The 27,926-nt window shown below is 48.1% G+C and overlaps 1 protein-coding gene across 3 annotated transcripts; it reads left to right on the top strand.

Moving 5' to 3' along the window:
- The first annotated feature begins 11 nt into the window (after positions 1-11).
- Positions 12-27,397, top strand: GNL3L (G protein nucleolar 3 like). Of its 3 annotated transcripts, none has more exons than XM_081221690.1 (16): positions 12-116; positions 2,363-2,431; positions 9,441-9,481; positions 10,315-10,422; positions 11,166-11,282; positions 12,022-12,105; positions 12,639-12,774; positions 13,700-13,803; positions 15,949-16,093; positions 18,126-18,213; positions 18,700-18,874; positions 18,962-19,104; positions 19,412-19,548; positions 21,358-21,485; positions 25,017-25,236; positions 27,086-27,397. In XM_081221690.1, the coding sequence occupies exons 2-16, from the start codon at positions 2,413-2,415 to the stop codon at positions 27,166-27,168; spliced, it is 1,728 nt and encodes a 575-aa protein (XP_081077816.1). In that variant the 5' UTR covers positions 12-116; positions 2,363-2,412; the 3' UTR covers positions 27,169-27,397. The 3 variants fall into 3 exon arrangements, with proteins under 3 accessions (XP_081077816.1, XP_081077814.1, XP_081077815.1); XM_081221688.1 differs by having other exon boundaries at positions 12,639-12,795; XM_081221689.1 differs by lacking the exon at positions 12-116 and adding an exon at positions 120-189 and having other exon boundaries at positions 12,639-12,795.
- The last annotated feature ends 529 nt before the right edge of the window (positions 27,398-27,926 follow it).

Raw genomic sequence — 27,926 nt, 5'->3', positions numbered from 1 at the left:
GCCCCGCCCCCGGGTACGCGCACAGTGAGGCTGGGATCCGGAAGTCGTAGTCTAATGCCGCGAGCGCCGACAGTGTTGTGCCGACTTCTCTTCTCAGATCTCCGCCGGAAGTGGAGGTAAGACACGACTCTCTTTTTTCGTGGTGAGCGCTCACCCAGCCGGCCGCGCGGAAAGGATCAACTATTTCAGGTGAAACCCGAGGCGCCCTCTGCCCTGGAATAGAGAGGTGAAGAGTCGGGTTCCTTCCAGGGTAGAAGGGCCCGGATGAGAGGCAGGGATTGCTCGGCCTGTGGACATGCGCCCAAACACATTCTTGCGGGGTGAGGGGCACGGACGCACCTCATCTGGACAGGTGTAGACCCCTGGACACACTGTATGGAGAGTTACAGACCCCACTTGTGTGGAGAAGCGTAGAGTGCCCTCCTCCTTTTAGGGTAGTGAGGTTCCATTCCGTATTTTCCCGGTGTAGACGGGCGTGGACACCCCGAAGGTGTGGCGACATCGACCCCACCCATAAAGAGACACATCTCCCTTCTCACGAGGCTTAACGGCGCAGATTTCTACCGGCGCTAAGGCACACAGATCCGCCTCGGCGCGCACCTTTTCCCTTAGGCAGAGGCTTTGATGTATTTACCCCCACCCCCGCCCGACCACCAGAATAGAGGAGCTCCGAAATTTTAATATATAGAGGAGTGAGCCTCCTTCCCTTAGCGTCAAGACCTAGAGACCTCCCTACCTCGCCCCCGTGTAACTAATTGACCAGTGTCCCGCCCCCACTCCTGCAGAGGTGGTAGACCACCCCTCCCTAAGTGTTTGTAGGCACAAGTCTCATCCCACAGAGAAGCACGGAGATTTACCCCTTCTAGGCTAGAGTGAGTCCCCATTATGGAAAATCAGATCTCACCACCTCCTCCCCAGACGCTGGCTTACTGAATTTGTAAAGGCTTTACCCACCAAAAATGCCCTGCAGCAAACAACAGGAGACCTTAACCCACGAAGAGACAGTCAGAACTGCCTCTCCTGGGGTCCCCGGGGAAGAAGGGCTCAGATTTATTCTCTTTTTTACGTAGACACAGATCATCCCTCCTCTCCTCCCTTCCCCAAGGATTTAGAATCACCAACTGTAGGAAAGGAGAGACCCCAAGGGAGCAGAGAGGTGCCCTCCAATGTTGAGAAGCAGTGACATCACTGATCACCCCATATAGTGTGTGCATGTGGGCTCCCCCCTTATCCGAGGTAGAGGAGCTCAGATCTTTTTCTCCCTATCCAGGAAAAATAACCACAGGAACCACCCCCCCCACCACCTACTGTAAGGGCCATTCCATTGAATGTATAGCTGCATTCCCCCCTCCCCCGTGCAGAGAACCAGAGGTCCTTTTCCTTCAATATTAACACACTGCTGACTTCAACCCGTACACAAGATAAACAGATCGTGCCCCATCCCATCTCCCGTGGAAGGGGCTAGAGTAACCCACTGCAGGCAAGGTGCAGACCCCATTCATTGCAAAGCTGCATAATTCCCCCCTTTGTTAGCATGGCACTAATGTCACTTTGTAGTGGAGATCGGTATATCAGTCCCATCTCATGGCCCTCCCTAGCGAAAAGCGACTCAAAGTACCCCCCAGCCCCTGTCCCTGCACAACTTACAGATGTACAGACTTGTGTTGCTCTCCCATGCAGCGGAGATGCACACAGCCACTGTGCCGGTTTATCTAGTCCCTCTGTATCCTGGAGTAGAGTGACAAAAGGCATCCTGCCCTCCTCCCCCCTGTCACCAAGGAACAGACCCCAGCCATACATACAGGTGCACATTTTTCCCCCCTCCCCCAAGATTTTGCACTGACCTCAGTCCGCATAGACATACAGATAAAAAGCCCTATTCTGAGGTCCCTTTTCCCCAGGGTAGATTCCTGGGATATGTCTTTCCCTCCCACTTCCAGGGTAAATGAGACATAGGATGCCCTATTTGGGGAAAAGAGGTGCAGTTAATACCCTATGTAGAAACAGATTCTCCTTGCGTACCCCTCTCCCCTTAGAGAGGTTTAGTGCTAGTCCCTTACCTAGGGTATCATATCTGATGCATTGAGGCACTGACTCCACCCAGGAAGACAGATTTAGACCTAATTTCCCTTTGGGTAGTGTGACACTACCTTCCCTGTAATATTATTATTATAATTCATTATACTCAGCCATACCAGGCGCCAGCTCCAGTATAACCCCTTCTCTCAGATTCCTCTAATTGTTAGGGCTTCCTTATCATGTTCTTTAACATTTTATTTTGCCTTCAGGGGGCTCAGAAGGGGCTTATAGCATTGTGGTTCCACTCTCTGTCTTCACATTGGTTCTTCTCCCATTCCAACAGGAAAAAAAAAGCCTGCAGATTTGAATCTACCTGCTTTCAAGCTAGTCATCATGATGAAACTTAGACACAGTGAGTTTCTTTTACCACTCCTTCCCAATCCTAAGCTTTAATGAATATTCATAGTATTTAAAAAATTGTCCAGTATGGGGCTTCTCTGGGGGTGCAGTGGTTGAGAGTCCGCCTGCCGATGCAGGGGACACGGGTTCGTGCCCCGGTCCGGGAAGATCCCACATGCCGCGGAGCAGCTGGGCCCGTGAGCCATGGCCGCTGAGCCTGCGCGTCCGGAGCCTGTGCTCTGCAACGGGAGAGGCCACAACAGTGAGAGGCCCGCGTACCGCAAAAAAAAAAAAAAAAAAAAAAAAAAATTTGCCCAGTATGAAACAGATCATTCAGTCTGTCTTTTACGTATGGTATTATTGTTGTCTTCCCAACTTCCTTCTGAGGTGCAGCTCCCCTTATCCCCCATACCCATTTTACAGATAAGGAAACTGAGGCTCAGCAAGGTTAAGTGACTTGACAAAGAGACTGCAGGTGAATAGCAGTAAATACCGTATTACACTGCCTATAACCCCAACACAGCCTAGCATTTTTCTTTATAAGTTGTACCTTCAAGTTGGTATCATAGATTGTACTAGTGGTTAAGAGCATGGACTCTGGAGCCAGACTGAGTTTGAATCTCAGCTCTTTCACTTATTACTTGTGTGGCCTTGGGCAAGTTACTTACCTTCAGTCTAGTGGGGGAAGAGGTAAAAATAGTTCCTACTTAATAGTATTTGCCTAACAGTGTTGTTGTGAGGATTTAATGAATTAAAGTAGGTAGAACACTTAGAACAGTGCCTGGCACATAATTAGCGCTCTGTAAGTATTAGCTTTAAAGATTCAGCCTTCACTTCTCTTTGGAGTTTAGCCCCTCAGAGGATACATACACTGTCTGCCACTGAATTATTGTCTGACCTCTCTTGAGCTTTGGATTTTTCTCCCCTATAAAACAGACAGTGTGGATAAATTGCTGTTCTTTCTGCCTTCAGGACTCTTTCCCTTTCCTTCTCATCCTTTAACGGGATAACTCTTGCTTGTTTTTCGGATTTCAACTTATACATCATTTCCTCTGGGAATCCCTCTTGTTAACCTCCTCCCTTGGTTTCCACTTGTCTGTGTACCCACAGGAACCAGGGCTGTTGACTCTATGATTGGGGCTGTCTCTTTCACAACACTGTTAACTGCTCACTGACATCTGGTTCATCTTTGTGTCCCAAGGGCCCAGCATGACCAGGCATAGCTATTTGGCACTTACTGTATGCCAGGCACTAGAATGTCTCAATTAGTAGTGCTAACTCAATCCCCCCCCCTCCTCCCACCATGATGCTTACAGCCTAGAGGGAGAAGACAAATGTGATGCATGGACTCTTCCTTATAAGAGGGAAGGCAAAGGCAGTAGGACAGGTCTGGTTCTGTGCTTCCCTGCCTTTATCCTGCTATAGCCCAAGCAGAAAATGATAACATTTGGATAGCACACAGGATAGACTGGATGAGAATTGTGCAACCCAGTGGCCTTGTATTCTGTGTGAATTGTGGCCCTGCCTATGTAGGGCTTGGTGAAAAAAAAATTGATGTACTTTATATAATCATAAAAATTTCATCAAGAATCAGACTTTGGTTATGTTAATACCAAAAGCAAATAATCATTTTTTCACGCAACACAAGAAAAGTGAACAAAATTAGTTATACTCTATTTAAGAATATCAAATACAAGATAATAATAGAATTATTATTTTTAAATTAATTTTTATTGGTAATAGAATTATTAATAGTGATGAAAAACAATAATTACCTGGTGAAATAGAGTATATGCATACAAAGGAACCCTGGGAGTTTAAAAAAATGAGGAAGTAGTATATGGAAAGACTATTATATGGAAAAACTGTTAGATGGAAAGATCTCCAGGATTTGTTAAGTGAAAAAAGCATGTTGCTGACAGGAGTACATAGTATGTTTCCTTTCCTGGGAGAAAATGGAAGGAAATAAGAATATATATTTGTATTTGCATAAAGAAACTGAATGATGCATGACAAACTAATAAAGTGGTTTCTTGTGGTGAGGGGACTGCAGTGGCTAGGGACAAGTGTGGGAGGGAGATCTCTCAGAATACATGGTTTTATTTTTATTTATTTATTTTTCATAATTTTTATTGGAGTATAGTTGCTTTACAATGTTGTGTTAGTTTCAGGTGTACAGCAAAGTAAATCAGTTATACTTATACATATATCCACTCCTTTTTAGATTCTTTTCCAACGTAGGCCATTACAGAGTATTGAGTAGAGTTCTCTGTGCTATACAGTAGGTCATTAGTTATCTATTTTATATATAGTAGTGTGTATATGTTAGTCCCAACCTCCCAGTTTATCTCCCTCCCTTTCCCCACTGGTGACCATAAGTTTGTTTTCTACATCTGACATGGTTTTACTTTGGAACCATATGACTGTATTACCTGTTAAAGAACAATCATACATATCTGCATTAGTGGGAAAATGGTGACCATTAAATTAAATAGAAAAACTTTACATGTGCACACAAAACAAAGACTTTCACTGTTAAATTGCAACTGAAGTCTTGATCAGACTAACTAGGATGATTGCAGCAGAAGATGGGCGAGGTGCTTCATGGTGCAGCTCCCTACACCCTGGGCTAGAGATACCTTGGACCCAAATGGTAATGATAATGATTAAATCTGAGAAGGTTATTGAGAAGACCTAGAAAGAGTGTTCAGATACAGTTTCAACTGTTGTACGTTTTTGAATGGCTATTAAAAAGGAGGGTATGTGTTTTTTTTTTTTTTTTTTTTTTTTGCGGTACGCGGGCCTCTCACTGCTGCGGCCTCTCCCGTTGCGGGGCACAGGCTCCGGACGCGCAGGCTCAGCGGCCATGGCTCAGGGGCCCAGCTGCTCCGCGGCATATGGGATCCTCCCAGACCGGGGCACGAACCCGGATCCCCTGCATCGGCAGGCGGACTCCCAACCACCGCGCCACCAGGGAGGCCCAGGGTATGTTTTATCATTTAAAAGATTTACAACCATCAGCGATTGCTGGCACAGGTATGTAATCCATCGTAATGACAGACTGGAATGTAAGCTGCACAGGGAGGGAAATAGGGTGGCCTTTGAATAAAGAACGGAGTGGCGCCAGTGTTTTGGAAGTCTCTAGGAGGTTGAACAAATGTGCTTGAAGATAGTTGAGAGGGGTGTCTGAGATTGCTTTCTGAAGTACAAGCAGTTATAGATGATGATCAGAGATGTCACCATAGCAATGGGTGGGCAGGTGGCTACATGGAATGGGGATGTCAAGGAAGTGGGAAACCTGAGAGTTGGAAGGGGCCCAGTGATCACCAAAGTTGCCCAGGTTGATGATGGCAGGAGTTCAGTTGAAAGTAAAGCTATGGACTTCCCTGGTGGCGCAGTGGTTAAGAATCCGCCTGCCAGTGCAGGGGACACAGGTTCAATCCCTGGTCCGGGAAGATTCCCACATGCCGCGGAGCAACTAAGCCTGTGCACCACAACTACTGAGCCTGCACTCTAGAGCCCACGTGCCACAACTACCGAAGCCTGTGCGCTCTAGGGCCCGTGTGCCCCAACTGCTGAGCCCACATGCTGCAACTACTGAAGCCCGTTCACCTAGAGCCCCTGTTCTGCAACAAGAGGAGCCACCGCAATGAGAAGCCTGTGCACCACAGTGAAGAGTAGCCTCCGCTCGCCGCAACTAGAGAAAGCCCACGTGCAGCAACGAAGACCCAATGCAGCCAAAAATTAAAAAAAAATAATTAAGAAAAAAAAAGCTATGAGCTAGGTGCTTCAATAAAAGAGGAAAAGTGACTCATAGGTGACAGGCATAGCAGCAGTCTCAAAAAAAAGCAGGATTCCCCCCGTCCCCCTCTTTTTTAACAAGGGGGAGAAATTGGTTTGGCAGTGGTGAGTCTGCAAGATACCTCCTGCACCTACTGGCTCCAAGGTATTCATGTTCATATAAACTAATAGCCACCTTTCAGGTCTGCAGGTGAAGCAGTGTCCTCAGGGGAGAGCTGAGTCTCTATTAAGGCAGGAGTTTGAGGAATTGTTCCCAAGAAAAGATGGAAGAATTAGGGGAGTGCTGATCTCCCAAGTGGGAGTTTCAGAGAGCATAGTGGGAAGTCGGATGCAGGGTAGATGGAGGATGGGGGCAGAGTCACTGCCAGGCTGGGGATACAGGGATGTAGTGGGGTGAGAGTATGGGAGATGATGGATGAATGGAGAGATCCACCTTTGAGTATTGATATGAGAGTTGGTGGATGGAGATATTGGTGGTCAGAGAGATTTAAGGAAATTCTTCAAGGTCATATAGCTAGGTAGGTATTGAGCCAGAACAGGAACCTAGGTATGGCTGGCTAAAAAATGGTAGCTGTTTTCTCTCTGAAGCTATTAAAAAACAGTAACAGTGGCTCCTGGGTGTTGCAGTGTTATGAGTGGTGACTGCACCCCTACCCTCTTCCTCGCTTCTCCTCCCCCCTCCTTCTCTCTGAAGCAGATGTTTTTCCCCACTTTAAGTGATGTATCTTCTTTCATCGTGTGCCTGTATCCAGTGCAGGCCCTCATTTTCCAGGGAAATTAGGCTGATGGAAATTGTTGAGTAAAATGGCCAGACCTGGTTCCTTCCAAACCTCACATTCTTTTCATTGCAACATGAGTACTTTGGAAGACTTGGGATCTGATTATTTTTTTTGTTATGGGGAAATTCGGCCCATTCACATTCATTTTGATAACTAATATTGTTTGGTCTGATTTTTACCATCTTATTTTATATTTTTTGTTTGTTTCTTCTTATTCCCTTATTACTTTTAAAAAGTTTAACAAGTTAAAAAAATCCTCCACCAGGACTTAAAATTATGTTGGTAATTGCATTTGTATTTATATCAAGCATAACTAAATTTTTCTATCACTTTACCAAAGTTAAATAATTATTTTTGCCCTACTCTTCCAAAGTGAGACCTTTAGCATGATTTTATGCTTATTTTTGCTGGTATACTTCCTCAAGTAGTTTTACCAGAAAGGGAACACAGGTGGTAATCTTTGCACGTCTGTCTTTTACCTTCACGTAAGAGTGATATATTGATCAGTTATAGGAATTTAGCTTGGAACACGGTCCCTTGTCTCAGTACTTTGTAATGGTTATTCTTCTGTCTTAAGTGTTCAGAATTGTGGATTTGAGAAGGCTGTCTGCTTCTCTCACCTTTGTTGGGAATGCCTTCTATTTGGAAGTTTACAAGATTTTCTCTTTATCCTTGGAGTTCAGAAATTTCGACAGTGTATGCCCAGGGCATATGTCTTTTTTGTTAATCTTGATGCTCCATGCGCCTTTCTAGTCTGAAGCCTCAATCCTGTTTTCAACTTGGGAAACTTTCATCTATTATTTTAAAAAATAATTGCTTCTCCATTTGTATCTTTTCTCTTTCCGGAACTCCTGTTAATTTAGGTACTAGCTCTCCTGAGTCCATTCTCCATTTTCTGTTTTTACTTTTTTTTTTTTTTTTTAAGTTGTGGCACGCGGGCCCAGCAGTTGTGGCTCTCAGGCTCAGCCGCTCCGGGGCATGTGGGATTCTCCCGGACCAGGGCCCGAACCCGAGTTCCCTGCACCGGCAGGAGGACTCCCAACCACTGCGCCACTAGGGAAGCCCCTGTTTTTACTTTTCTTTGTATTTTTGTCCTGTTTTAAGCAAGCTCTTCCCTTGACCTTCTAGCTTATTAATTTGGTTATTAGTGATGTCTGTTCTTTTTTTTCACTACATCAATTGAATTTTTATTCAATATCAAATTTTGGGAATCTTTTTCTCACACAGTTCATTTGAAATATCTTCTTGAATCTCTTTAAGAACTTGCAGTAGTATTTATTTATTTAATTAATTTATGAAAAAAATTTTTTTTGGCTGTGTTGGGTCTTTGTTGCCTCGCACGGGCTTCTCTCTGGTTGCGGCAAGTGGGGGCTACTCTCTGGTTGCAGCAAGTGGGGGCTACTCTTCGTTGTGGTGTGCGGGCTTCTCATTGCGGTGGCTTCTCTTGTTGCAGAGCATGGGCTCTAGGGCACAGACTTAGTAGTTGTGGCACACGGCCTCAGTTGCTCCGCAGCATGTGGGATCTTCCCAGACCAGGGCTCGAACCTGTGTCCCCTGCGTTGGCAGGTGGATTCTTAACCACTGTGCCACCAGGGAAGTCCTGCAGTAGTATTTAAATCCTCTGTTTCCTACATTAACTCTGCTTTGGTGTGAACCACCTAGTGTGATTGGGGAGCCTGTTCTCTGATAATCTCAAGCTGCTCCTATGTTTGTCTGTAGCATATATCCTGACCTTCCAGAACCTCCCCCTCTAAGAATTCCTTTAGCTCCCTTGCAAATGGTGAGAATTAAGGGAAACCATTCTTTCTGAGAGGCCAGCTGTGAAGGAGATGACAGACGGGACTCCTCATTGAAGTGGGAAGAGGCCCCTTAAGTTCCTGGGCTTTGTTAAGGCGTGATTGTAGAAGGTGAACTCTCTCCCCCTTAAATCAAAGGGAGGTTGCAGTTTAGCTGTGTAGCGCAATTCCCTTTGGAGGCAATGACATGAGCAGGGTCAGCAGGAAGGGACAGTTCTCTCCCCATGTGTTGAGGGCATCTCCTCTGGCTTAGCTGGCTGGGACTCCTCAGAGTCCCTAACCAGGGTCCCTAACTCTAACCCTCAGATCACTTTCCCATGCTACCAGCCCCCCACCTCAGCCTGGTGCCAAAATTGTTGAGCTGCCCCAGCTAGAGTTGGAAGAGAGAAAGAGGAGTCAGAAGCACACATTCAAGTTGCTCTCTTCACAGGATTCCCTTAAGAATTGTTTCAGTTTGCACTGAATACCCCAAACATTTGTATCCAGTACCTCCTCTGACACTGTTGCTGCCAGCTCCGTGTCTGTCCTGTGTGCCTAGACAGACATGGTGTCTGAGGCCTCTTTAGGTTCCCAGTGTGGCCTGACCTCCATTAAGGTTCAACAAATGTTGGGTAGGTGGATGATGGCGGTTTTTTTTTTTCTTTAGAAAATAAAAAGCCAGGTAAAAGTTCCAAAGGCTGCAAGAAGGTAAGTTGGTTCCACGCTCAGGTAAGGTATACCCATTGTTGGTGACAAGGTCAGGAACAGGTTACCCACCCTAGAAGAGGCCCACAAAACCAGGTAGATATTGGGTGACTCCAAATAGAGCACTGCACTGGAATCAGTAGATCTGGCTTTCCCTCCCTCTCAGGGTGGCTTCAGCAGAGAAGCAGCAGCATTTATTAAGTTCCCACCACAAGCCATATACTGCCTTGTGCTTGGTTTACCTTGGTTAGGGATTGTCATCATCCTATTTTTTAGATGAAGAAACAGCCTCAGTGAGAAAGTTCTTAGGTTCAAGGTAGCACAGCTAGGACTTGAGTCTATCTAATTCCCAAGTCCCTATTGCTCATGGAGAGGAGGGAGGTTCAAACAGTCTTTGGCCCCAGCTCCTGGATCTCCTGGTCCTGCTGAGAAAGTTGTGGACAAGTAGGACTTGGGTCAGAGCAGCGGTTCTCAAACTTTAACTAGCCCTCCAGAATCACCTGGAGGGCTGGTTAAAACACAGATTGCTGGGCTCTACCCTTGCGTTTCTGATTTGGTAGGTCTGTCTTGGCATCTGATAATTGGTATTTCTAACAAGTGCCTAGGTGATGCTGTTACTGTTGTTCCAAGGGCTGCAACGTCCCTGCCTGGCTAGGGGAAGAAGGGTCTCTCTCTAGTCAGATGGGCAGACCTCTGGGGACAGAGCCCTTTTTGTTTGCTTCTCTCCTCTTTCCCCCAACAACTACACTTCTGAGCAGCTTTAACACCCACTGGGAAGGGTGATTTCCATGGGTTCATTAGGTCTGTTCATTTTTTCCCTGTTGTGTGGTGACCAGCCTGCAAAGCAGAATGGGAAGAAAGCAGCCACCAAAGTGGCCTCCGCTCCCCAGTCTGTTCACTCCAATGATCATGCCAGTCGGGAGGCTGAATTAAAGAAGAAGAGGGTAAGCCCTTTCCCTTGGAAAGAGAGGGCCTGGCTTGACTGCCAGGTCCACAGAAATGTTGAGAGGCAAAGGCCAGAACTGTTAGGGTTGTTAGAGGCTGTTTGTGGAAAGGGGAAGAGAGGGCGGTTGCCTTGATACTTGATTTAGTGTCTCCATTTGCTCACTTCCCAGTCCATGGCTGTCTGGTTTATGTTCTCATTGCTCCACTGGAATGACCCCTGCCAGCTTCACCAGCATGTTCTCTGATATCAGACTCATGGATAGCTTTCTTCCCTCATCTTATTCAAATTCTCAGCATTTCGGACCATGATTTTTTTTTTTGAAACACTCTCACTTTGGCTTTCCTGTCATCTCACTCTCCTGAATGTCCTTCTTTCTTTTCTGCAGTCTCTTTTGCTGCTCTGTAAATGATGGAGCATCCCAGGACCTTGTTTTCTTTTCCTCTCTGGTCTTAAGTGCTTCCCGCTACCTAGAACACATTCTCTCTCAGCTTCATACACCTTCCTTGTATGAGTGTCTGCCATGCTTTCCCTTCCTTCATCTCTTTGTCTTTTTCTTTCTCTCAAACCCCTTATCTCTTGCTGTCATATCTTCTCCCTTCCTGTATCCCTGCTCCTCCCACCTGTGCCATGTCACACTGTTTTCTCCCTCTGTCACCTGCTCCCTGTTACTCTTGGTCTTCCATCCCTCCTTTAGACTGCAGACCTAGTCAGCTACAGCCCTGGTGTGCATTCACTTGTTAGGTTGAGGAGATGAGGGAGAAGCAGCAGGCTGCCCGGGAGCAAGAGAAACACCGACACAGGACCATTGAAAGCTATTGTCAGGATGTCCTGCGACGCCAGGAGGAGTTTGAGCGCGAGGTAAGAGAGCAGTCTTTGCCCCTGGGTAGGACTGGTGTGGGTTTGCTCAAAAGCATCTTTTGCCATTGATCTGTGAAAAGGAAAGAGGAAGGGTGTGAGATTGTTGGAGGGGGAGTAGGGAATCAGTTCAGAGAGGACAGAAAACAGTAGGGACATGGAGGGAGGGTGAGAGGGAGGTGAAGAGCCTTATCTGTGACTGGACAACCCTGGTTAGGTCCTTTCTCCCAAGCTGGAACCCAAAGACTGGGGTCTGGGAGTGGGGAGGCGTTGGACTAGGGGACGGGGGGGGAGAAGGAGTGAGAACATGAGGGGAAAGTTAAGAGAAGAGTCTTCCTTCTAGGACTTCTTACTGCCTTTCTGGCATATATTCTCATCTCACAGAATATATACTTTCCAACTCAAAGTTCCTTTTCTAATATAAAGTACACATTTTGCTTCCTCCATCCCACATTCCCCATAGATTGTTTTTCTCACTTATACCTCCCTCTTACACTCCTCCCTTATACACTCAGGTGCAATCCCAGGCCTCTAGCTGGTGCTCGAACACAGACTTACAAATAGGCACACACATGGACCACGTGGGTCTGTCCTTTCTTCTTCTAGTTCCTGGCTTTGTTCGCTGATACAAGCTGCTCTTTGGTGGGTTGGGACTCACATGGCTCTCCCAGCCTCCCATGGTTGCCAAAGACAGCTCTCACTCTCTTTCCTCCCCTGGACCATTGTCTTTTTTTCCCTTTAGGAGGAAGTTTTGGAGGAATTAAATATGTTTCCTCAGTTGGATGATGAGGCCACAAGGAAGGCTTATTACAAGGAGTTCCGTAAGGTATGGAGGCCCATTTCTTTTTTTTAAAATTTTTATTCATTTATTTATTTTTTGACTGCATTGGGTCTTTGTTGCTGTGCGTGGGCTTTCTCTAGTTGTAGCGAGCGGGGGCTGCTCTTCGTTGCAGTGCGTGGGCTTCTCATTGTGCTGGCTTCTGTTATTGCAGAGCACAGACTCTAGGCATGCGGGCTTCAGTAGTTGTGGCACACGGGCTCAGTAGTTGTGGCTTGTGGGCTCTAGAGCGCAGGCTCAGTAGTTGTAGTGCTCTGGCTTAGTTGCTCTGCAGCATGTGGGATCTTCCTGGACCAGGGCTTGAACCCGTGTCCCCTGCATTGGCAGGCGGATTCTTAACCACTGCGACACCAGGGAAGTTCTGGGGGCGCACTTCTTAAGGCCCTTTAGGGAGGGCATCAATCCAGTCCTGTCTCCTCTCTGCTTCTGTTTTTCCTAAGATGGAGGCCTCTTCTTTCATGGGCCTGTTGATTGCTACCCAGTTCTTTCCCTGCCTTCATCCCTCATTCCCTGTCCTGCAGGTTGTGGAATACTCTGATGTGATTCTAGAAGTCCTGGATGCCAGGGACCCATTGGGCTGCCGCTGCTTCCAAATGGAGGAGACTGTCCTGCGGGCAGAAGGCAACAAGAAGCTGGTCCTGGTCTTGAACAAGATTGGTGGGTGTTGGACAGTATTGGGTAAGGCAAGGCAGGGGCCAGGCCTTGTTGAAAAACTAGCTTGGCCCAGACCCTGACACTCAGCAACTCAGTGGTATCCATAACAGTTGTGCAAGATAGGAATTCTTGTTCGAGTTTTTAAAGCCAGGGATTTGAGAGGTGAGGTCACTTGTCTAAACACACACACACCACACACACAGTGCAGCAGAAGTTGGGAATGGAGTTAAAGCCTGTCTGCCTTTCAGTCCCCTGTTTTTGCCATTTTGAGCTTTATCTGTGACTGGCCAACCCTGGAGAGTTCCTCTTTTCTCCCAAGCTGGAACCCAGACACTGGGGCAGAAGAGCACATCAGCTCACGAGTCACTCAGGTCTGGGTCTCATCCCAGTTTTGCTGTCTGTTTTCTCTGGGATCTTGGACAAGTCGTGTCACCTGAGAGCTTCTGTTTCTCTAGGTGTAAAATGGGCTGTGATTGTCCCAATCTCACAGGATTGTTGGAGAATTAATGATAAAGTGCTTGGTACATACATGTTCAGTTCTTCATAAATGGTAGGCATTTTTGTCAAGGTTATTCTTGACATTTGGCGCAACCTAGAATGATCTAGGGAGGGGATGGGAAGCACAATCTTTGGGAGGCCTCTGGTACCCTGGGCCCCCTGGTCTGGAAGGAGGGCATCTAGGACCATACAGCTGGTTACCCATTCTCCTTGAGGAAACAGAGGTCTCCTCAGGGAGGGCCAACTGGTCCCCTAGACTAGACTGTCCTTTCTAACTCTAACCTGGGGACTGGACAGGGACTGTGAGTGCTAGGGAGGTATCTGTTGGCAGGAGGCGGGCCAAGTCTTGGATGTGGGTGGCTGAATCTTTGGAGTGAGCCATCGAGGTGATGTTCTCCTTTCCAGTCCTCTCTGTTCCTATTTTCCCCAGACCTGGTCCCCAAGGAGGTTGTGGAGAAGTGGCTGGAATACCTTCGGAATGAGCTGCCAATCGTGGCTTTCAAGGCCAGCACCCAGCATCAGGTCAAAAACCTGGTAAGCTGGGGCCAGGGACATCTAGCCTCTTTCAGGGTAGCCTGGGGCTACACTGTTTTCTAATTATATCATTAACATAGAAATGTGTTTTCAATGTAAGATATTAAAGTATACAGAAACATTTGTTGCTTTGATGGAGAGAAACTGGGTCCTGGGGGACATTTGTTTTTTCAGTTTTGCACCAGGTATAAAACTTATTTATTTAAAAAAATAAAGTAGAAAAAATAAAAACAATTACGGTTGACCCTTGAACTAAACAGGGGTTAGGGACATCCACCTTCTGCACAGTGGAAAATCTGTATAACTTATAGTTGGCCCTGCATATCTGCAGTTCTGTATCTGCAGATTCAACCAACTGCGAATCATGTAGTACTGTAGTATTTACTAGTGAAAAAATTTGCATATAAATGGACCTGTGCTGTTCAAGCCCGTGTTGTTCAAGGGTCAACCGTATAGATGAAGCTTGAATATCCTTACGCTGGTACGTCTAATTCCAATCTCCTTTATCTATACCCAGAAGCAACCACCATTGTTAGTTTGGTGTGTATCCTTCTAGATATTTTTCTGTGCTTTATATTATATGTGGATGTGTTTATAAAGAGAAAATAGTGTTTGTGAGTATCATATATGTCATCCTGCGTTTTTTTTTTTTTTTCCCTTGAAGATCTTTCTATAGAGTTCTACCTTTTTGATGCTAAATAAAATTAGTTTCCAATTTTTTTTATTATTATAACCAGTACTACAACATGTATTCTTACACGTCTTGGCTAGTGGGCAAGTGTTTGTGTAGGTTGGGCACTGAGAGGTAGAGTGGCTGGGTCATAGGCTTTTTGCATTTTACATTTTCCTAGTCACTGACAACTTGCTCCCCAGCACCCCACCTCCTCCACCCCTACCCCTCAGTGGCTGTACCAGTTTATCTTCCCACTAATGGGATAGATGAATGTGTGAGAGGGCTTATTTCCCTACACCCTTGCCAACATTTGATATCATTCAACATTTATTTTTTATTTATTTATTTAAAAAAAAGATATCTGCATCTGTTCTTCTTTGCTGCATTAGCTACCGTGCTGGCTCACCAGCACTCTTCAGCACGTTAAATGATTGTCAATAAACCACGCTGCAGCGGCGGCTCCCGAGTACGGGGAGGGAGGCTCAGGCCCGGCCGACCCTCCCCGCGGGGCAGGCCGAGCTCGCCGGATGTACGGACCGACGGACGCCTGGGGTCGCCGACGGAGGGCCAGCAGGCCCCCAGCCGAAGGCCTGGGCACCGGCCCTGCCGGGGGCGCGAAGGCCGCCAGGGAGGGCGTGACCGCCCGATCAGGCCTCAGGGGCAGAGAGTCTTCAGCCGGCGACCCCGCCGCCACCCTCGCTCGGTGCCCCTGTGACGCGCGGGTCCTCGCCTCATTAAACATTTAAATCTTTGTCCATCTGGGAGAAACATGATATCTCCTTTATAATTTTTTGGCCTTTTTCATGGCAAAAATGTGATAAGCATCCTTTTTTAACAGCTTTCTTTCATTTGTGTTCCACTTCAAGGATATAGCTCCTTAATCTGTTTCTTATTAATAGATATTTAAGTCAATTCCTATTTTGAAGTACCGTGGTGGGTAAGTAAGGACAGAAGAAGAGCTGAAAGGGCATTGTAGGCAGAGGAGGTAGCATCAGGAGTAAGGAGATGGAGGCCGAAATGGCCTTGTCCTGTGTGGGGAATCAAGGGAAGGTAGACTTTATGTGGGCCAGGCACTATCTCTTCTCTCCACAGACAGGGAGGCAAACGTCCCCATTGTGTAGGCGAGGTTCACTGAGGCCCAGAGAATGGAATCAGAATTTGCCAGACACACGCCTGCGAGAGGCAGAGCTGAACTCAGACCTGGCCTGCCTAGAGGCAACGATGCTATCCTGCCCCTGCTGAGGGAGGCAAGAGACAGGCAGGGACAGAGAAGACTGGAGATGCAAAGACAGTGGGGAAATAGGCCTCGTGGAAGCAGGGAAATGGCAGGTATTCAGGGCCTGTGTGAGAAGCCCTCTGCTTCAGGCTGGGGGTCTCAGTGATCACAGGGAGGCGGCCCTGAAAGTTGGAAATCTGAGCTGAGACCACATCTCCCACCTGATGCCTCTTCTATAATACCCCTCATTTTCCAGAATCGCTGCAGTGTGCCAGTGGATCAAGCCTCCGAGTCACTGCTGAAAAGCAAAGCCTGCTTTGGAGCTGAAAATCTCATGAGGGTTCTGGGGAACTATTGCCGCCTGGGTGAAGTGCGCACCCATATCCGTGTGGGCGTTGTGGGTAAGGCCTTGGGGGAGGTCATGGGACCCAGGCTTCTTCCTTGTGCAGGGGCTTCACTGGGGCAAAGGATTCTGGGAACTTCATGTTACTTTTGTGGGGGGAGGAGAGGAGCTGTTCAGGAAGGGTCTTGTGATTTGTCATTTGGATATAGGTGGACGTGGGAAGGCATACTCAGGATCACCACCGTGGTTTGAGCGTTAGAACCGTGGACCAAATGTGCGGGGCCAGGCTTGGAGTTGGCCCCATCTCATTCTACCAGAGCTGTGGGAGGGAAGGGTGAACACCTCCTTTTCATAGATAAGAACTCTGGGGCTCAGGGGAGGGAAAGGGATTGTAGGGCTCAGCCTTGGGTGAGACAAGGCAGAGCTGAGGCTCAAACCTGGAACCCAGGGTACTGAGGGAAGGCTGGTGGGAAGGGAACAGGGAAATTGAGAGAGGCAGAGATAGACCCGCAGGGAGAGGAAGTGAAGCTGGACGCTGAGAAAAAGGTGTAGATTTGCATACCTGAATAGACACAGAAGATTTGGGAAGCCAAATGGTGGGATTGGTGGGGAGTGGAAAGGGAAGACAGATGTGAATGACACAGGCATGCAGAGAGAGGGAGATATGATCACAAAGACGTGTGCACAGAGACTTGCAGAGAAACGTAAGAGGGCTAGAGACCCTCCCATGTAAGTAGAGAGGCAGACATGCATACCCAAGGAAAGAATGAGTGAGAAAAACACAGGGATAGAGAGAGATTCAGAGGGAGATACACATAGAAAGAGGCAGGAACAAAGATGCAGACACAGAGGAATGCACCCCCAGACCTATGCACACATACAGGTCCACAAACACATGTACACATCCACATGTATGGAGACGTGTACAGACCCAGAGGCAAAATACATGCAGACCAAGCTCTTCCCATACACTCACCCAACTCTGCTTCCCCTCCCCAATCAAATAGAGCCACGGATAGACACGTGCCTGGATACACTCGACCCTCAGACGTAGTCACACCCCAGAGTCACAGAGACAGATACACGTCTATGAATAGACGGATATATATGTATATAGAGAGAAATAGAGACACAGGGCATTAGGGAGGCACAGAGAAAAAGAGACACAGTGGAACACGTATGGAAGGACATACATGTATAGAGACAAGCCCGTGGAGAGAAGGAACATGTACAGAAAGAGCTGAGAGGAGTTGACATAGAGGGAATTACAAAGAGGGAGAATTGGTGGGGTGGGGAGAATTAGAGAGAAAGGACAATGGCCAGAATGAGATACAGTGAGACAAACCGGCAGAGAAAGAGGTGCTTAGATACACAGAGATACACAGACAAAGATACGATAGAGAAAAAGATGGAGTGGGAAAGACAGAAATGGGAAAAGCAGTGGTATTTAGAATGAGAACAACCAAGAGACAGAAGATATACAGAGACTTCTGTACACGAGGGATATATACACAGGCACATCTGTGAGGGAGCAGTACATATGTAAGTTCTAGCACACAGAGAAAGAGAATGGTGGGAATGAGAGACCCAGTGAGGAAGAAATAGACAAGGACATCCATAGGCTGAGAGGTGCTCACAGATGCCCAAACAAAAAAACACGCACCACAGGCAGAAAGCTGCTCAGAGACTGACATCTGGAGATGAGCTCCCCCCACCCCCTGCCAGGTGAATTATACACCAGGATGGATGGTTCTGTCTTACAACATTTCCCAGTGTCCACCCTCCACTGGATTTTGTCACAGAGGCCTTGCATTGAGCGTCTTTCCCAGGTTGTTTGTAGGTAGGAGGTGAGTGTCACATCTAGAGAGAGGGACACGTCTAGCCAGGGTGCTCACATATGGAGGAGAGGGGTAGAAAGGCCATGGAGGGGGTTGGTCAGGGCCTTGGATGGGAAGGCAAGAGGCCAGGCTCTTTTTTTGGTTTCCCCATGGCCTGGTCACACTGCCCCTGCCTGGGCCTCCCACACACAGGCTGTCCCAGATATTCCCGCGGACCCTTCCTGCCCTGAGCCATCTGCTGCTCCTTTGTAGGCCTTCCCAATGTTGGGAAGAGCAGCCTGATCAATAGCCTGAAGCGCAGCCGTGCGTGCAGTGTGGGAGCCGTTCCTGGGGTCACCAAGTAAGCACCTGCCTGCTCCCCCACTTCACAGATCCTTCACCCTACCATTCCCCCAACTCCCACGCCTTCAGCCCCTGTCCCTTATCTTGGACCAGCCTTTGATTCTTCCCTGGGCATGGGAGTCCCACTAATAGCCCTCATTTACCTGGCACACCCTGGCTGTGGGCCAGGCACCCAGCTGGGTGTTTCCCCCACTTAGCTCCCTGAAGCCTCCCCGACACCACGCAAGATTGGGCTCTGAATAAGCAGCTCCACTTCCTCGGTGAAGCAACAGGCTCAGAGAGTCAGAAGCTTGCCTGTGGTCCTGCAGCTCAGTCCCCGGTGGTGGAGGCTAGACTAGAATCAGACCCCACATCTCTCCACCTTCATCTGTGTGCCATCTGTCCCACCCCATCTCTCAACTGGGTGCTTGGAGCCTAGAGGATGCCAGGCACATCTGGGCTTATCACCGTCCTGTGTCCTCATATCTCCCTTCTCCCGCCCCAGGTTCATGCAGGAGGTCTACCTGGACAAATTCATCAGGCTGCTGGATGCCCCGGGCATTGTCCCAGGACCCAACTCGGAGGTGGGCACCATCCTGTGCAACTGCATTCATGTGCAGAAGCTGGCGGATCCTGTGACCCCAGTGGAGACCATTCTGCAGCGCTGCAACCTGGAGGAGGTACGCGGGCCTCTTGCTTAATGCCCTACCCTGCTCCAAGGGCCCTTCGTTCTTCCTCATGATTTCTCTTCTTCCTCTCTTCACCAGATTTCCAACTATTACGGTGTCTCTGGGTTCCAGACCACTGAGCACTTTCTGACTGCAGTGGCCCACCGCTTGGGGAAGAAGAAGAAGGGGGGCATATACAGTCAGGAGCAGGCAGCCAAAGCTGTCCTGGCTGACTGGGTGAGGTGAGGAGGGGGTAAGCGTAAGGATGAAGCCTGCTGGGAGTCAGGCTCCACAAAGGGGATCATCTGTGTTCACTGCAGTGGCGGGGCAGCCTAGCTTCTTGGGTAGGGAAGTCCAAGGCACCAGGTCACATACTGCTTGGCAACTTATGCCCAGTGATTATCCAGCAGCTCAACTTCTTGTTCAGAAGCAACTGTCTGGGTTTTCTAGTTGACCCTCAGTGTTTCTGACCTGAGAACTCATTCTCTCTTTGATTGGTCATTTGTTGTCTTAATGAGATCACCAATTTCTTCCCACCTCCCAATTCAGCGGGAAGATCAGCTTCTATACACTCCCACCCTCCACCCACACTCTGCCTGCCCATCTCAGTGCTGAGATCGTTAAGGAGATGACTGAGGTCTTCGACATTGAGGATACTGAGCAGGCCAATGAGGACACCATGGAATGTAAGTAAGGGCGAGTAGGTTGGCCTGCCTGGCACCTGGTCCTGCCCTAGTGGAGCCACACAGACCTGACAACAGGTCCCACATTTGACCTCCCCCTGCTCTGGCTCTACTCTGGCTTGGGGAAAACTGTTTAACTAGCTTTAACCTTAATGTCTTTTCCCACAAGGTGGAGAATTGTAATCTGGGTCACGGGAATATGGGGGTGGGGTCGGGTAGGGAGGCAGCTGGTTGTGGGCTCTTGGTAGATAGGAAAAAAATCAGCACAGTACCTGGAACATGGTGAGGTATTTATGAAGTATGAGTTTCCTTTCCCCATCTCTTGAGGCCTGGAGTGGACTGAGATACTCCTCTCAAAAACCCCTTTTCTCATTTTGCTCTAGGTTTTGTCACAGCCATTGCATGTCCATTTCTAGAGTTTTACTTTTATCTGCATTGGCAGGTGAGACATCTGAGACACAGAAAGGTGATATTTGATAAATGGTGCATGGTCATTGACAGGCAGACGTGGCATTCAAACTAGCTATCTTGCCTTGTTTTGAAGATTCTCCCAACTCAGTATCTAAGTGGTTAAAAGAATGGACTGCCTGGATTAAAATTTGAGTTCTGTTAGTTGTGTGGTGCTGTACAAGTTCTTAAGCTCTCCATGTCCAATGATGTCATCTGTAAGATGGGAACAATAGCACCCACCTGATAAGATAGTTGTGAAGACTTATTTGATATGTAAAAACACTGCCTGGCATATAGTACATGCTTGGTAAATATTAGCTGTTATTAAGATGGTTATTTGTTGAGGTACAGAGGTATGACTTTCAGAAACTCCTGTAGGAAGTTTGTTCTCTTCAGATACTCTACCATCTGCAGCTCTGGTTGATGGCTCCTTCTCTACCCCGCCCAAGAAAGGTGCCCTTGCTCTCTGGGCCTGTCTGTGGACACTCCGGGGTAGTGGAGAAAGCCTTGGCTGGCCTGGCTTCTAGTTACCCTGTTTCTCTTGAGGGCCAGTAGCTTTCCTTCTCTGGGCCTTTTAGTGTGCTTGGATTACAAATGAGGACAAGAGGCTTGCCTACCCCCATGTGGCTTTGGGCAAGTCAGCCCTCTTTCCGAACTTTGCTTTTCTATCTGGTGGGTAGTTGGGAGGAATTAGTGCTCACATTTTTATGATGATGCTTGACTCCGGCTGTGTGTGAGGGCAAGCGGGGCTCTGGCAGTGAGAATGTACTTTGGCAAAAGATTGAGGTCCCAGAAATTGAGAAGAGGGAGTGGTTAATAGTGAGAATTTCCTAGTTGCCCTAGTGTTGAATCTTGAAGAGTGATTAGGGATTAGAGGCCCAGGGAAGGGGATGGGGCAAAGTTTAGAAGAGGTGGGAAGGTAGTGTGGGCCCAGGGCAATGGACACATTTGTGGTTTGCAGTGGAGGCCAGCTGTAGGCAAGGCACCAGAGAGAGAGGGAGAGAGGCCCGGTCCTGGGGAGGGAATCCCAGTAGCTGCCATTTACAGAGCAGTGTCTCAGGCCAGTGCATTTCAGGCACCCTCTGCTGTGATTCACAGCAGCCCTTTGTTATAGGGCTTGTGGCATTCTCATTTTCCAGATGAGGAAGCTGAGGCTTCAAGATCAGCTCCCAGCAGGCGAGTACCCTACTGCAAAACCCACATCTTGAATCCTTTGTCATGTGGCCTCCCAGCAGGAATAAAAGAGCCTTCCCTCCTGACTCCCCTGGGCAGCGTCCACATATCCTTTCCACTGAGGCCTGACCAGGGGCCTAGTAGCAGGGAGGAGCCAGGGCCCTGACAGTGGTATTTATTGTGTTAAAGGCTTGGCCACTGGAGAATCTGATGAGCTGTTGGGTGACATGGACCCGCTTGAAATGGAGATCAAGTGGCTCCATTCTCCGATGGTGAAAATAGCAGATGCCATGGAAAATAAAACCACGGTGTATAAGGTACCTGTTCTCTTTCTTCATGGCAACACTCTCCTCTACCCTGGGCTCTGGGAAATGGTCAGTCCCTTCCACCTGGCTCCCACAAGGTCCGCCTATAATACTGGGGAGATGCGGGTTGTTCATTCACACCCTGTGGGCTTCCTCGGTGCTAGGCAGGGTGCATCCTTTGCCAGCCAGTGGCAGGTCCAAGGAGGAGGCATGCTCTCTCAAGCAGCTTTCCCAGCCCAGCTCTAGCCTAGAGAACAGGATCCCCGTCTATCCACCCGCTTGTTCAAGTTACAAACCTGGGCAACCCTGATTCTTCCTTCCTTCTAACTAGTATCCTGGATCCTATGTACAGTCAGTCACCAAGTCTGTGGCTTCTCCCTCCTAAATCTTAAGAGATGCTCTTGGCCTCTTTCTATTCCTACCATTCCTGTAACCCTAGCCTAAGCTTCCAGTTGTCTCCCACCTGGACATTTGTTCCATATGGCAGGTCCCAAAGGTCACCTGCCCTTTCATGGCTCCCCAGCACCTACAGGATCAAGTTGATATGCTGTGCTATGATCTCTGGAGGCTGTTTCAGCCTCTACGTCGGCCAGTCCCCCATCGCCGCCCTTCAAGAGGTCACAGTTTAGTGGTTTCATCCACAGATATCTACGCTGTGATGGGAGACACACAGGCTGGGGTTGGGGGCAGAGGTTGGGAAAGCATGGATCTAAGGGCCCTAACCTATACTACCTGTGGGTCAGGGAAGTATTCCAGCGGGCCTTGATGCTTGTGCCACGTCTTGAAGGTTGAGGAATTCTCTGGGCAAGGGGGGCAGCAGCCTGTGGTCAGGGGCTCAGCCTGTGCGTGTGCCAAGACCCAAAAGGGCGAGAGCGTGTTATTTTGCAGAAATCACTAGTGGGCTGAGGTGGCTGGAGTGAGGGTAGAGGCGGGGAAAGATGAATCTGGTGTCAGATCATTGAAGGCCTTGAGTTTGACTTTAAACCATGGGTAATAGGTAAACACTGAAAGTTGGTTATGTTTTGTGGGGGAGGGGAGGCAAAGGGTTTAAAATTTTTTTCCCATTTTATTTAAGATATTTTTTTGATTAGGTACATGGTATAAAACTGAAAAGGTAGGATATTCCCTGGCAGTCCAGTGGTTAGGACTCCACGCTTTCACTGCTGAGGGCCTGGGTTCAACCTCTGGTCGGGGAACTAAGATCCCACAAGCCGTGTGGCGTGGCCAAAAAAAAAAAAAAAAGGGAAAGGTAAAGGGTATACAGTAAAAGTAAATCTCTCTCCTGCTTCTCTCTCCCAGCCACCCTGCCCACTCCTGAGTGTCCTTTCAGAGCTATTCCATCTTTATACACACATATACATAAAAACAGATAACATCTATCTCAATGCTTTTTAAAAAAATTTTCTTTCTTTCTTTCTTTCTTTATTTATTTCTGTGTTGGGCCTTCATTGCTGTGCGCGGGTTTTCTCTAGTTGTAGTGAGTGAGGCTACTCTTCGTTGCGGTACATGGGCTTCTCATTGTAGTGGCTTCTCTTGTTGTGGAGCACGGGCTCTAAGTGTGCAGGCTTCAGTAGTTGCGGCTTGCGGGCTGTAGAGCGCAGGTTCAGTAGTTGTGGCACACAGGCTTAGTTGCTCCGCGGCACGTGGGACCTTCCCGGACCAGGGCTCGAACCCATGCCCCCTGCATTGGCAGGCAGATTCTTAACCACTGAGCCACCAGGGAAGTCCCAACAGATCAATTTCAATTCAAATAGTCGTATGCTGTTTTTATTGTTCTGTACATTGCTTATTTCACTTACAAATTCATCTTGTAGATTGTTCCACATGATTACTTAAAGAACAGTCCTTCATTTTTAAAAAAGAAAATTATTTATTTGGCTGCATCGGGTCTTAGTTGTGGCACACGGGATCCTCACTGCGGTATGTGGGCTCTTTGTTGCAGCGCGAGGGCTTCTCTCTAGTTGTGGCACGCGGGGGCTCAGTAGTTGTGGCGCGTGGGCTTAGTTGCCCCATGGCATGTGAGATCTCAGTTCCCCGACCGGGGATCGAACCCACGTCCCCTGCATTGGAAGGCGGATTCTCAACCACTGGACCACCAGGGAAATCCTCTGTCCTCCATTTTTGATGGCTATATAATATCTGGAAGGGTTTCTTAAGCAGGGAAGCAACATGGTCAAGTTTATGTATTAGAACTATCACTCCAGTGGCTGGGGTAAAAATCAAGTTGGAAAGAAAGGAGCCAGAGTGGAGGTAAAAAGTCCAGGAAGGCAACTGTTGCCTGAGCTCTGTAAGAGATGATGAGGCCTGCATTAGGGCAGTGGTAGGAATCATGCCATTCCCATCTTCACATAGTTTCGAAAGTCCCGCCAGTGCTTATAGGAAAATCAGTTTAAAGTTGTGAGTTTAAGGCCATCCCCTGATATTTCTCACTGAGCCCATAAGCCCCAGAACATACCATTTTTCCTCAAGGACCAGCAGTAGTTCCCTACTCCATCCTGCAAATTCTAGGCTCAGGTTCAGGGCCCTGAGTAGGGCCACTCGATTGCACAACTCCATTTAGGTGTGCTATATTGTAAATGGTGCCCCCTCCCACCCCCGCAACCCCATAGTTGTACAGTGTGGTAGCCTTGCCTTTTATCCACTGTAGTGTAGCAGGTAGTCATACATAGAGAATCCTGACTGCTTGGGTTCTCATTTATTCTACTGCTTACTAGCTGTGTGACGTTACGTGCCTTGTTTGTCAAAGACATTGTTTCAAGGATTAAATGAGTTAATACACAGGTGTGTGTGAGTACATGTATACATATACATATGTATGTATATGTATAACACACACATATATGTATATGCTTAGAAAGGTACTTGGCACATAGTGAGCTTCCTGTCAATATTACCTTTTACTGACCACATGTACCTTCTATTACAGCCAAATAGACACCCTTTTGGGTGCCCAGGTATGCTCTCTGCTTTTCCAGTGTTCAGTCAGGAATGACCCTCCCATCAGCAGAAGTATGTTGACCACCACCATGCCCTCAGCCTCTGTCACTTGTGCTGCATTTCTTTGGTGGGCACTTACCACATTCTAACTTGTGGTGTGGTTGGGATTTTTCCTCTTTAGCCTGGTTGCTTCCCGAAGGTGGGACTGTATGCGAGCCATTTTTCCAACATTTCCCCATACAGAGCTAGGCACAAAATAGGTGTCAGAACATATTTGTTAAATTGAGTAAGACCTTGAAAGGTCACTTGAACAAAGAATCATTGTAATACCAATTGTCATTGACAAGTAATTCTGCTTTTTCATTTTATTCTTGTAAAAGCCATGCAAGCTACCTACTGTCCACCCTTATTTGACAGATGAGCAAATTGTGGCTGAAAGGATAACTAAGCACCTGCTAGTCTGTGGTGGAGCCAGACTTGAAGCTTATTAGTTCTGTGTGGCTCCAAGGCTCCTGTTCTTATGCAAGCCTGTCCCTGCCTCCTCTGCAGAAGTCTTTGGAGGTACTCTGGGGGCCCAGACCTCACTGTTGTCCTCTCTTTCCCCAGATTGGAGATCTCACTGGGTATTGCACCAATCCAAACCGTCATCAGATGGGGTGGGCTAAGCGCAATGTGGACCTTCACCCCAGGAACAACAGCTCAGTGGATGTCTGCCCAGTGGACCGCCGCCCGATGCTACAGAGGATCATGGAGACAGACCCCCTGCAGCAGGGCCAGGCTCTGGCATCTGCCCTGAAGAATAAGAAGAAGCTCCAGAAGCGTACAGGTAGGGGTACCTGACCACCCCCCTGTGCTCCAAAAAGAACCTACCTGAGGCCTTAATTAGGGGCTCCTGAATGAGCATCTCTATGTGTCCAGCCACAGGCCAGGGTTAGGGGGCAGGGATGGGTTAGGAGGCTTACCTGCTAGCACAGTGGTTCTCAAACTTTAGCTTGTATTAGAATTGCCTGGAGGGCTTATTAAAACACAGGTTTCTGGGACCCACCCCCAGAGTTTCTAATTGAGTAATTGGACCTTGGGTGGGTGGGTGGCAGGGCGCTGAGGATTTGTGTTTCTAACTGGTTGCCAGTTAGTGGTGATGTTGCTCCTCTGGGGACCACACTTGGAGAACCACTGGCCTAGTTTGGGTTTTTTTGTTGTTTTTTTTTTTTTTTTGCGGTACGCGGGCCTCTCACTGTTGTAGCCTCTCCCGTTGCAGAGCACAGGCTCCCTACGCGCAGGCTCAGCGGCCATGGCTCACGGGCCCAGCTGCTCCGCGGCATGTGGGATCTTCCCAGACTGGGGCACGAACCCGTGTCCCCTGCATCGGCAGGTGGACTCTCAACCGCTGTGCCACCAGGGAAGCCCTGGCCTAGTTTTATGTATCAAATACCCACCATTTATTTATCACCTGCTTTCTATGTGTTAAGAAGCTTTCAGGCTATATATGTTTACTTAATCAATAGGCGATATACTCAAAATCCAAAGGGTACAAAAGAATATACAATAAAATGTCTCCTTCCAGTCCTCCAGTCTTCCAGGTATCCCTCCAGAGGCAACCAGTTAATTTCTTGTATCTCATTCCTGAGATAGGTACACAGGCAAATATCTGTATATTCTTTGTTCTCTTTTTGTAGACAGAGGCTAGTCTCCTGAACATATAGTTGTGCCACATCATTTTTCCACTCAATATATATTATAGATATTTCCCCATCAATTCACAAAAGAACTTCTCCCTTCATTTGAATGGTGGTCTGTTGTATGGCTGGTCCATTTAGGTCTTCATGCTATACTAATTTTCACTAACTCATTGCAAAAGTCTTATTCTCATTTGGTAAGTGAGGAAACTGGGGCCCAGAGACATTAAGTGACACACTCAAGGTATTTGATGGGGCCAAAATGGAAACCTAGATTTGACTGATCACATGAGCCCTGTTCTTTGAACTAGACTATGTTCATAGGCGTTCGCTCTTGGCCTGGTTCCACGCTGAGTCCTGGGAATACAGAGATGAATTGCCCTTGAACTGCTGGTCTTATTGGGGAGTGGGGAGGAGACAAGAAAACAGACATTGGCAACACAACGTGATCACTGTGAAGACATAGAAAGCACAGTGAGGGAACCTAACCCAGCCTGGAGGTCGTGGTGGGGTAGGGGTGATCAGAGAAGGCTTCCAGGAGGACGTGATGTCTGAGGGGAATCCTGAGGAACAATAGGGTGTGCCTGGAGGATGGAGGTGAGCATTCAGGCTCAAAGCCCCTACTGCCATCCTGCCCCTTTGCAGTGAGAGCTTTGAGGGTCATGGCAGAGTGCTAATAAGTTCAACACAGTAAAAGAAAACAGCTGTTTTGATACTAGGAAGAGATAAAAATACTTGAAGCTCAGTAGTCTGACACTCTGAGATACAAGCTATTTTGGGGTGATCATTTCATAGGTAGACAAGTGGGTCTTCCTGTGAGGCTGAGCAGTGGCTGCCAGTAGCTCACCAGTTGTTTTGTTTAGTGTTGGGTGGGGAGGGGGCGGTTAGGGAGCCAGTTTGGGAGTTTGGTGCAGACCAAGGTAAATGTAGGCTAGCTCCTGCAGGCCTCCTGTTGGCAAGCCAGCCACCAAGTGACTGCCCATTTTTCTCCATCTTCAGATAAACTCGCCAGCAAGCTGTCTGCTTCCATGATGTCCGCCCTTGACCTCTCTGGCAACGCTGATGACAGTGCTGGTGACTGATCTCACCTCCTTCCCCCACTCCAAGCATCAGTTCTGGTGGAAATAACAGATGAAATGGTTTGCTTCTCCCTGAAGCACCTACATATTAAAAGAGCCCCTTCCCCCAACCCCCCTTCCCTCCATTCTCCAGGGAAAAAAAGTCCCAAGTGTCTGAAACTGACAAACCGAATACCCTTATTTAATCCGTACTCTGTTTTCAAGAGAAATAAAAAAAAATTATCAGCAGATCCCTTATGCTAACAATTTATCCCCCACCTTATAGGTTGGGCTGGTTGGAGGGCCGACCCCTCACAAAACCCTCTTGGAGAGCTAAACATGCAACTGGAGGCTAGGCTGCTTGTAGATCTGGGGCTTCCTCGGTGGTGGTGGGGGTGATGATTTCTTTACCAGTCCACAACAGACCTCAGCAGCAAGACGTCCCTGCAATGGGCTGCAGGTCACACATCTTCCTCCCACCCAAGCCCACAGATCCTCGCTTGGGTGGCAGCAGGAGTAGGGGGAACAGTGATGAGCCTTCTGAGTCTCTGGAAGGGTCTAGGGATAGAATCGACGAAAGACAACACACAAGCCTGACTGGTGCTGAGGTGAGGTAAGCACTGCCTGTTCACACAAAGGGAAAATAAGGTACCTCTTGGTAGGTTGCTGCTGTGGGGGCATTTCTGGGCAGACTGTGAGTTGGGATCGCTTGAACTGAAGCACTCTGGCTGGGACCCGTCATTGCGTGACTGTGTCTCACCCAGCACCAGCATTTGAATTCC

Source organism: Mesoplodon bidens, assembly GCF_964165515.1.
Source record: "Mesoplodon bidens genome assembly, chromosome: X".
Lineage (NCBI taxonomy): Eukaryota > Metazoa > Chordata > Mammalia > Artiodactyla > Ziphiidae > Mesoplodon > Mesoplodon bidens.
The sequence above is the reverse complement of the archived record's forward strand: the minus strand, read 5'-3'. Positions and strand labels throughout refer to the sequence as shown.

What these genes read in the sequence shown, in the direction of transcription:
- GNL3L (XM_081221688.1), top strand. An exon ending in TGGGTGTTGGACAGTATTGG is followed by an intron (nt 12,796 to 13,699) that starts GTAAGGCAAGGC and finishes TATTTTCCCCAG; the next exon opens with ACCTGGTCCCCAAGGAGGTT. An exon ending in GCCGTTCCTGGGGTCACCAA is followed by an intron (nt 18,214 to 18,699) that starts GTAAGCACCTGC and finishes CTCCCGCCCCAG; the next exon opens with GTTCATGCAGGAGGTCTACC.